The sequence below is a fragment of the Epinephelus moara genome, chromosome 2 (assembly GCF_006386435.1).
Source record: "Epinephelus moara isolate mb chromosome 2, YSFRI_EMoa_1.0, whole genome shotgun sequence".
Lineage (NCBI taxonomy): Eukaryota > Metazoa > Chordata > Actinopteri > Perciformes > Serranidae > Epinephelus > Epinephelus moara.
This window is the reverse complement of record NC_065507.1, coordinates 42,491,517-42,501,913: the sequence shown is the minus strand read 5'-3', so window position 1 is coordinate 42,501,913 and position 10,397 is coordinate 42,491,517. Positions and strand designations below refer to the sequence as shown.

The 10,397-nt window shown below is 40.3% G+C and overlaps 1 protein-coding gene and 1 long non-coding RNA gene across 4 annotated transcripts in view; one reads left to right on the top strand and one right to left on the bottom strand.

Moving 5' to 3' along the window:
- Positions 1 to 10,397, bottom strand: part of LOC126397717 (uncharacterized) — a 116,028-nt gene that overhangs the window by 11,783 nt on the left and 93,848 nt on the right. For both annotated transcript variants that reach the window (XR_007570701.1, XR_007570702.1), the window contains 2 exons: positions 8,659 to 8,870; positions 7,802 to 7,855 (listed from right to left, as the gene is read on the bottom strand). This is a non-coding gene — a long non-coding RNA (uncharacterized LOC126397717). The remainder of the gene's footprint in view (positions 1 to 7,801; positions 7,856 to 8,658; positions 8,871 to 10,397) is intronic.
- Positions 1 to 10,397, top strand: part of bcas3 (BCAS3 microtubule associated cell migration factor) — a 939,536-nt gene that overhangs the window by 845,635 nt on the left and 83,504 nt on the right. For both annotated transcript variants that reach the window (XM_050055595.1, XM_050055587.1), the window contains one exon: positions 8,683 to 8,859. In XM_050055595.1, the coding sequence (XP_049911552.1) occupies positions 8,683 to 8,859 (177 nt within the window). The remainder of the gene's footprint in view (positions 1 to 8,682; positions 8,860 to 10,397) is intronic.

The following is a 10,397-nucleotide window of genomic DNA, read 5'->3' as shown; positions in this document are numbered from 1 at the left end:
GTGTCCTTTTCAAAAATGCAAGAGGCGTTGCTTTGTTGCCGGCCGTTTTCGCCGGTGTGTTAAACACACTTTAGAAAGGAGTGTCCCCAGACTATCAGAAGGCGGAGATCTCTGATTGTCTGGTGGCGAAACTAAGGAGGCCCCCCCCCCCGGCAGATTAGGCCTATGTCAGACTAACTAGGGGCGGGTCCAAAACAAGCCTGAGCTAGCCCTAATTATAAGCTTTATCAAAAAGGAAAGTCTTAAGTCTAGTCTTAAATGTGGAGACGGTGTCTGCCTCTCGGACTGAAACAGGAAGATGATTCCACAGGAGAGGAGCCTGATAGCTGAAGGCTCTGGCTCCTGATCTACTTTTGGAGACTTTAGGGACCACGAGTAACCCTGCGTTCTCAGAGCGCAGTGTTCTGGTGGGATAATATGGCACTATGAGCTCTCTAAGATATGACGGAGCTTGACCATTTAGAGCTTTATAAGTTAACAGTAGGATTTTAAATTCAAATCTGGGTTTTACAGGGAGCCAGTGCAGAGAAGCTAAAACAGGAGAAATATGATCTCGTTTCTTAGTTCCTGTCAGCACACGTGCCGCTGCATTCTGAATTGGCTGCAGAGTTTTTAAAGACTTATTAGAGCTACCTGATAATAGAGTTACAGTAATCCAGCCTAGAGGTAACAAAAGCGTGGACCAATTTTTCTGCATGTTTTCGGGTCAGGATAGGCCTAATTTTCGCAATATTACGCAGATGAAAAAACGCAGTCTGTGAGGTTTGTTTTAAATGGGAGTTAAAAGACAAATCTTTATCAAATATTACTCTGTTGGAGGCCAGAGCAATGCCATCAAGAGAAACTATGTCATCAGATAAAGAGTCTCTGAGTTGTTTGGGGCCAAGAACAATAACTTAAGTTTTGTCTGTATTTAACATCAGGAAATTGGAGCTCATCCAGGTTTTTATGTCTTTAAGGCATTTTTGAAGTTTAGTTAATATATTAGATAATATTAGATATTAACTAAGGGAAGTACATATAAGGTTCGATGGGCCTCATGCAAGAGCATTTTTGTGTTGTTATCCTAAATCTCTGTTGCCATGTTCCAGATCAGATCCCCCAAACTCTAATAAGAGAGTAATCTGCTAATTTAGTATTGCTCTTGAAAACATAGTGAGCAAACATAGCAAATTTAGGGGGTGTTAATAAATGTGTTTGAGAGGTGATTGTAAGGTACACATGTGATGTGTGTTCATATCCAACTGTGCCATCCTAAGCCCCTGTTTTAAAGGTATACACACCCACACACACACACACACACATCCCACTGCAGTGTGATTAAATCTTTAAGGAAAGTAGAACTGGCTGAAGGGATAAGTAGGGCCAGTATGTGGGGACTAACAGCTGGTTGGAGAGTGGCTTTAAATCCTGTTGGATTTAACAAGATGGAAGTAAAAACAACAGTCCAGGACGTGTGTTTTAAATCCTGCTGCCAACATTACATCCTCACATTTACAAGATGTAAAGAGAGATTTAAAAAGAAAAAAAAAACGTCAGTAAAGACATGTGGATGCCAGGGACTATGCATGCCCCTTAACTCAAAAGCAGTGAAAAGATGAGGTTGAGTTCAGTCAATAATGTATAAATATTTTTGCGAATTGAACTAAAGTAAACTTGCTTGTTACTGTTTGTTTTTGCAGTAGTAGTATAGTTGTAAAGTATACATACAATAGTAATTGAACTATTGCTCTTACTATTACTATTACATAATGTCCACAGAGGCTAGATAGTGAAAGCAACATATTAGCAGAGCTGCAGCTCTGTCTGTGGCTACACAGGATGCGTTCAGGCACAGTATTGAGTGTAGGTCACCTGTGTTTTAGCAGTGCTCAGAGCCCAACATACAATCACTGTAGTTACTTGTGTAAAATAGACTTAAGTGTAAAACTACCCAGTTACATGTGCTTAGTGTGAGTAAAACATGAGCTGTTACACAGCCTGTGTAGATAGCTTTATTGATTACAATAGCAGGGAATATGAATTGTCAGGTGCACGTGAGATGGACAATTGAAAAACGATGCTGCAATGCGGGAATGTGTGCAATACAGGCATGTGTAAGATAAACTTGGAAAAAAAATTGAACCTTTACCCTGATTTACCCTGATACAAATGAAAGAAATCATGTAATAGGAATCTTTAATTTGCTCTATTATTTTCTGTCTGTATGATGCAAGGAACAAGAAATCTTTTTGCTTTATTTCTGCCAACAAATATAACTCCAATCAAAATCATCATTTCTATACCACAATGTCTTGCTCTTCTCCAGGAGAGACTGCTAAAAATGTATTTGCTTTTTTCCATAGTAAAGGACCCATTTTCAAAATTCATACATGTTATTCTTATGGTCTCAGAAAGTCAAAAAATATTGATAAACTTGAACAGCTCTCTCTCAAAACCAAAAACTAGAGTGCTAAAACTCAAATTTGTGATGTCATAGAGTATAAAGTAGACAATGAATGGTGAAAGATGTTCTGATAACACTGAGAGCCCCCAGGGGAATGTACCCCTGAGTATACAGGGACATTTTTTGTTTCAAAACTACAAACACTACAATAGAATAAAGCTCATTTGTGTATAAAAAAGAAAAGCATTTTCTGGTTGCACAAGATCAGTCTCCCATTTATTGTCTATGGAGCAGCTCCAGACTTTGTACCCTATGACATCACACGTTTGAGACAGAGAGTAATTCGTGTTCACAGATATTGACTGGGATTTCCTAGGCCATGTTAATAGCATACTGTGTTTCTTTATTTAGGTGGTGTTCCCCTCTAAAACAGATACTCAGATCAACAGATCAAAACCAACTATCAGCCATTGGTAGTTTCAGTCTGAAGCTATTAGTATCAGCATTCAAATTCCCATATTGGTCAAAGCCTGGTCTGATAAACCTAAAGCTTTTTCTAACCCTCTGCCAAGCTCTTATCACCCAGAAAAGCCACCACTGTCAAAACCTTTGATCTGCCTGACTCACTGGCTATCAGAGAGCAGACTACTGTGTGTGTGTGTGTGTGTGTGTGTGTGTGTGTGTGGTTGTGTGGTTGTGTGTGTGTACGTGCATACCCTGAGGCCTGGACAATCTCAGTTCTGCTGCGGGCCGGTGACAGGTGCTAATGATGGGGCGAGAGGCTGCACGGGCCTCCATGCTCCCTACTGTGATAACACTGACCGCCCTGCAAAAGCATACAAACATACACACATTCACTCTCTCACACACACAGTAGTTAGCTTCCTGATAACTTTGCTGCACTTCAGAAGCAGCGTGTGTGTGTGTGTTGGATTGATTTTTCAAAGGATTCCCCTTTGGTGCCAGCAGGCCCTCCATCAAAGCCAGCTTGAGAGCCTGTTAGATGTATGTCCTTCTGTGTGTGTATGTGTGTCAAACAACAACCCTGTGTTTTGCCTTGGAAGTGAGATGATGTTATTATGTCCTGCACGGTGGTTGATTTGTTGTGTGTCTGTATGTGTGTCTTTGTAAAGGCTGAATTGAATTTTGTAGCTGTAAAGGCCCATCTGGACAACACAGCTTAGTGTTACGGAGTGAAGTGTGGCTCATTGCTTATAAAGGTACAATGCACTTAAGCCTCCAGCTGACCATTTGGCAGAGGATTTACATGCTTATGTATTTAAAAATTTCATTAAAAAAACCTTTTCAAAGCTTTCCACACAAGTCTGCGTATGTGGGTAGACTTGTAGGATGGTAGGATTTAAGCACATTCTGCTCAGGCCCTCTTGGAATTCATTGCAATAAAATGGTGTGAATTGCGATCATTTGCTACAGTACCTGAAATTCAATGGAACAAATTGCAACACTGCTAAACAAATAAATAAATGATTCAGTTTATATCTGATGTTTTAGCCAATTCAGACGCAGAATACTTGAATTGATTCATCTTGTCTAATTGCTTCTATCTTTATATTTACCAGTCACCCTCAATTTGTCTGTCCATGTTTTCAGTACTTTCAGCATGCACACAGAGATGTCAATGTTAATGCTGATATCTTCTGTATCATTTAGGTTTAAGGTCAAGCACTTGATGACTTGTTAGATAAGGCAATAATGTCATTTTAGGTTAGTTGTCAGTATCAGTCATGTCAGTCAAATTCCACCTGATCACTCTGAGGAGACCTTTAAAGTTTCTTTTCATTTACTGTACAATACTGTGATTTATTGAACATGCAACACTTTGTGCAATAAATGACTGCCACAAATTTATGACAAATAATGCTGATCTAGGGCTGAAGAAGTCTTAAACTTTGATCCATACAGTGCCCATGAAATGAGTCCTAAAACCCGGAAATGAGTGTTGGTCAACACAAGTTAAAGAGACTTTCATATTCTGTTCTATTACACAAAATACATTGTTAATTACCCTGCTCATGATTTTTGAAGCTTTTAGTTGTCTTAAAAAAGGCAGTTGCTAACAAGTGGCTAAATGAGACTAAAAGCGTCATCACACTGAACAAGGCTTTAAAGTATCGTGGTGGGGATATTAAGTCATGTGACCATAGGGTAGTTCGTTTATAGTTTGTTATAGTTCATGTTAGCTTTTTACTTCTGGAGATTGAAGTGCTGTTCATTTGTGAAGATTGTGTTGTGAAACAAAATGTGTAAGTATCATTAATATTTGTTTGCCACTAAGTTTATTGTCTGCAAAAATCCCAAGTCCAATGGAAAAATTCTATAGATTTTTTGAAAAGGGAACCAGGGTGATGCTAACTTCCCTTGTCGGTCTACAGAAAAATATCATCCCTGGAGCACTGTGGTTACTTTGTAACTCAGCATCAGAAGTGGCATCACTAATTCAAAGGTCGTAGAAAAAAAGGATCAGAAAAACTCGTAAACTGCCTAAATTTCAGGCATTAGAAATGACAAAACTTTATAAAGTTGTAGAGGTCTTCATGGGTTGTAGAGGTCTTTGTTTACTGTAGAAATTTAAAAAAAAAAATCTTTCTTAAAAGGACCCAAATTCAATTTTAAATATTAATGGATATACACATCAGGAAATGAACCCCTGTCATCAACTGGGGACATGTTCAGGGTGTCTCCCACCCTTTGCCCAATGTCAGTTAGGATGAAATGAATATCTTTTGCATTAAAGGTTCTAGAGGTAATGACGTTTTTTTTCACAAGGCAATTTCACCTGTTGGAGACCCAAAATGGCAGTGAGTGATACCTGCTTGAATGTTGCAGATGTCATTACCCAGAAACTTTCAGACATTTTTTAAGTTTTAACTCAGTTTCAAGGGTAAACCCTAGAGATGCTTTGCAGAGTTTGGAACTCTAAAACATGGTGCATTTCTGGCTGCACCCCAGTTAGTGACAACACTAGACAGATGTTTACATTTGCAGAACACTGACTCTAAAGCCCCTTTTACACTGCCAGATTTTCCGCAAATGTTGGGCCGTTTTGCCAGCAAGCTGCGAGCATTTAGACACACAGAGCTGAATTGGCGAGTTGATCCGAGGTGCCCAATTTTCCGCCGCATAGGGTAGTCATATTGGCGGAACCCTTTTAGTTTAAACAGACCGAGGCGGCCTTCCGCAACGGGAGGGGCTATTGAAGACTTATGGGAGGAGCTGTTGATGACGCTTCACATGCGAGCCACTGGCGGTGGATAAACAGGAAACAGCTGATAGCGGGAATTAGCGAGCAGCTAGTAGCAAGAGAGAAAGGCAAACCTGACAGACACTGTAAAAATGAGCAACTGGGGAGACAAGGAATTGCGCGCCCTCCTTGCCCTCGCAAACGAAGAGGCCATTAACCGTCAAATGACGGGAACGGTGAAGAATGGGCCGACTTACGAGAGAATCACCGAAGGACTGACTAGCCGCGGCCTCCCTCCCACATCACTGTTTACGTCACACGCTGAGCTACACGTTTTGTTACTTGCTCACGCCCCCATTGCCCTGAAAAAGGTGCATTCTGTATAAACAAAAGTAGGTAAGCGGCATTTTGCCGCATTCCCCAATTTTGATTTTATACTGCCAATGCTGAAAAAAGACTGATTGTGCTTTCCTGCAAATTTGCACAATTCCCATCTAAAAAGGGCTACAAATCACTCATTGAGGTGTGGCCAGAAGTGCAGCATGCTTGGAAGTTACAGTCTGGGCAATAAAAAGTCCACATCAGTTTCCTGCCCTATTTGACATAGCACTGATTCCTTATTAGAGCAATTATCAAACATTTTTTGGAGGTGCTTGTTTGCTGTCAGTCACAGTTATTTGAGAATACTAATATGAATTTGCACTGCATGTCCCCTACAAAAATACTTGTTAGCAAAAAAGGACAGCTTTTTAACCACTCCAAAGCTTTCTTATTCACATGTTGTAACTTTTTTATGAAAACTAAATTCTGTTATTAAAAAAGCAGGAAAAACAGTCACAGGATTAGTGGTACCACTTGATGAACACCTACTTAATCATTTGCCATGAGTGTAGTCTGCTAGCATCGATGGAGAGCATCAGCAACCTAGCTAACCTAATGTTTCATAGATTTCAGACCAACTGTCCAGACCAGGCAACCCCACTAAAAGGACGGGACCTTTAAGATGCTGCATGCACTCGCTTTGCTCAGTGGGTGTTTGTCAAGAAACAGCTTGAGGGCATAACTGCTGCTGAAACCAAAATAGCTTCTTTGACATTACTGTTTCTAAACATGTAAGTAAAGCAGCTTTGGAGTTGTTGAAACTAATATTCTATATGTTTTAAGGAGCTAGGCTGGCAGTTACTCCCTGTTACACCTCTGTACTGGATGCACTGTATGTTTGACTGTTGCTCCAAGATTTGATTCAACAGTTGTGTGGGTTTTTCCCCCCACAGAACACTTATTGTCAAAATCATATGTAAAGGTCGTGTGCTTGTTTGACTCAGTCATTATGTGTGCCCAACTGTCTGTCACATATTTATTTGGGTGTTAACAAGATGAGAAATGCCAATATGTAAAATTTAACTGATGATGATGATTATAATGATGAGTCATGTGTTTGCATTGTTCTTTATAGCATGCTGAGTCATAGGAGCATTTTACTCACATCAACGCTAAATCATTCCTTTCGGCCTTCATCATCTCTTAGTGCTGGCAGCCACAGTAACCAAGTCAAATGTACACACTAATAGATTAAACCAGTTTCTTTAGTGTCTACAGTACATGCCTGCCTGGCTGGTAACACACACACACACACACACACACACACACACACACACACCACACACACACACACACACACACACACACACACACACACACACTCACACAGAAACAGGTTGCAGACTGTCTGGCTCCAAAGCACAAGATCTCTCTGATTGTAGAAATTATGGCAGACAGACAGGAGAAGAGATTAAGGTGCAGTGTAAGCCTGTGTGGATTTGGTTTGACAGGTATGAAGATTGTGTAGTGCTTACACGTTATTTTTTGTATGTGCGTGTGTGTGTGTGTGTGTGTGTGTGTGTGTGTGTGTGTGTGTGTGTCTTTGTGTGACTTCAAACCAGCTGGTCACTGGTGTGTAATTCATTTAGGTAGAAATGTATTGCTAATATATTAGCAGAAGAGTTGTCCTTCTAACCAGTTGCATGATTATCAGTTTGGCAGATCATTTGAAATAACTCAACAACTGCACTGACTGTTAACGCACACTTCTTACAAAGGCTATACTGTCCGGACAGCCAGTGAAATCTACTTATTAAGCAAAAAGAAATGTGGCACTCACACTACGTTGATCTAGGTTCAACCTCCAGTGCAACTGCTATAAAAATACGTACCAGCAGGTCAGTATTCTGTTATCAGTCATCTGGTCTGTGACGGTTCAATGAGGCCTGAAAAAATAAAATGTCGTACAGTGCAAAATTACTCAGTAAGTATTCATGCAGAAAAAAAAGTTCCTATAGATGTAGATATTTAAGGTTTCACTCATTTTACTTCTTAATATACCACTGGGTAGTTTAATATACAGTAATACATGATATTCTATAAGGTCATCATATGTTTGTAGCATGGCTGTCTTGTGAGAACCATGCATCTCTAAAAAGTCAACTTTTCATGGTTTCAGAAAAAAAGCTCTGTTTTCAGCTTTGTGATGATGCATTTTCCTGTTGATCCAAGAGGGATTTTAAAGAGTTTATATAGCTCAAGAGCTAGGAGAATTTTCTCAACATCTAAAGGAACATGTCATCCTTCAGTTTATCACATTCAAATTAACAAAATTTGGAGGTGCATAGTTTTTATTGGACATGAGGAATATGAAAAATTGTACTCTGAAAAGTTGTAACTGAAACTGTCAGACAAATGTGGAGTAAAAAGTATAACATTTGCCTCTGAGATGTAGAGGAGTAGAGTTGCGTAAAAAAGATATAATGTACTTAGTTACATTCCACCACTGCTTTTGACCCAAAGTTGCTCTGATTGCATTGTTCAATTCATATCATCATGAAAATTAAAACTGCTTGCACCCAGTTTTGGAAAAAAAGAGTCAGAAATGGATCAGACTTCATATATTTTCAGTCCAAATGCCTGGATCTGTTCTGATCCCAATACTTCGAATCAGCTCATTATTGGTCATTTGGTACTACTGCAGATATTTGCACACCTCCCAATGTATTAAGTAATCAAGAGTCTTAACCTTGTGTTTGTTTTTTGCATGCAGGTCCATTTGACGGGCGTGGGGTGACTCTGCTGGAAGTATGTGGTAGCTGGCCTGAAAGCTTTGGTGTGCCACGGCACAATGTTGGCTCAGCAGACGCCAGTGATGAAGGCCTCCGGGAGAGACTGGCTGATGCCATGTCTGAGTCCCCCTCCAGGGATATAGTAGGATCTGCTACAGGTCAGGAGAAACTGAACAACACACAAATGCAATAACACATTTAAACATTTTACATGTACACATGCCCACTTCCAGAAAACTTTTATTTTCCCATCAAAAGATTACTGATGTTATGAATACAGAAATGTTGCCTCAGTGACGTTGCTCCTGCTCAGGTTATTCCAATCTGGACTTTAATCCAACCTTTTACAGTGTGGTTATTAAATATGACTGGTGAAAATCAGAGAAAGGATACATGAATGCCCAAAAATGATACTGCAAAGTAAATCTGATCTAAAGATGCCATATAGTCTGAACAAATAAATGCAGCAAAAAGATACAGACAAGATAAGTGATTCACAGTGTTTTACCTGTCTTCACTGGCATTATATTTTGGGGTTTTCCATTTGTCTGTACATTCTTACGTGTGTGAATGTTTTATACAAGTAAAAATTTAATCATACAAGTTCAGATTTTGCTCTATCAGTTCTCACATCATTTTCTACAAGTGCTCACATTTTACATCATCTTTACCTCCATTACAACTTTGCATATTAAAGGAATGTCCTGAGGATGTGGCTTAACATACATTTGTACAACTTGAAAGCAAATTATTTTCTTAAGATGCTTTATGCACCTGAGAAAGGTCATTTTACGTGTAATATTGGTCAATCTTGTAGCAGTAGTCCTTACACAAAAACACTCATCATTTGGGGTCTGGCACTGTTTTTGTTCTTATTCCATATATATCGTACTACAAATGTGTCCAGTGCAGCAAAGTGTCATGTCAGGTAGCCTGACCTCCTTACTGTGGCATTTACCCAGTAATATACAGTGCTGCCAGGTCAAGGCCCAGTGATGGATTAGCTCACCACTAGCAAGATGTTGTGGTTTTTATGTGTGTGTGTGTGTGTGTGTGTGTGTGTGTGTATGTATATGTGTGTGTGCGCGCGCAGCACACATGCCGTCAGCCCTGACAGTCCAAATGGTTAACTCGTTTAGGAAGTGGCAGTGCTCTCTTTGTCTTCCCCCTCCTCTTAAGTGGACAAGGGTTCCTTTGATTTAAATGTGTGTGTGTGTGTGTGTGTGTGTGTGTGTGTGTGTGCTCCATAGAAGCAGTCACGGGGGGGGGGGGGGTTGGGGTATAGGAGTGGAGGGGGGGTTCACAAGGCCCTAATGGATTTAGCATCGACTATCAACCCCCCCAACCATCTCCAGCCATATCCAGTCCAGTTCCTTTCTCTCTCTCTCTGTAAGGACTTAACCTTGTTTGTAGCCTCCCTCTCTCTCCCTCTCTCTGTGTCTCACTTCTCATCACTATTTTTTTTACTGCTGCCCCCAAACCCCCACCCTCTGTGTTTCTTCATTAGATTAGATATTGGAGACTCCTTGACAGTAGTAGTAAGTTGCCTCTTGTTCTAGTCACCCCACCCCACCTCCTCACCCCATTGCATCTTGACCCCCACAAAATTCATTACTGATCACATTACATCAAAATACATGCGCAAAACACACACACACACACACACACACACACACACACACACACCACACACACA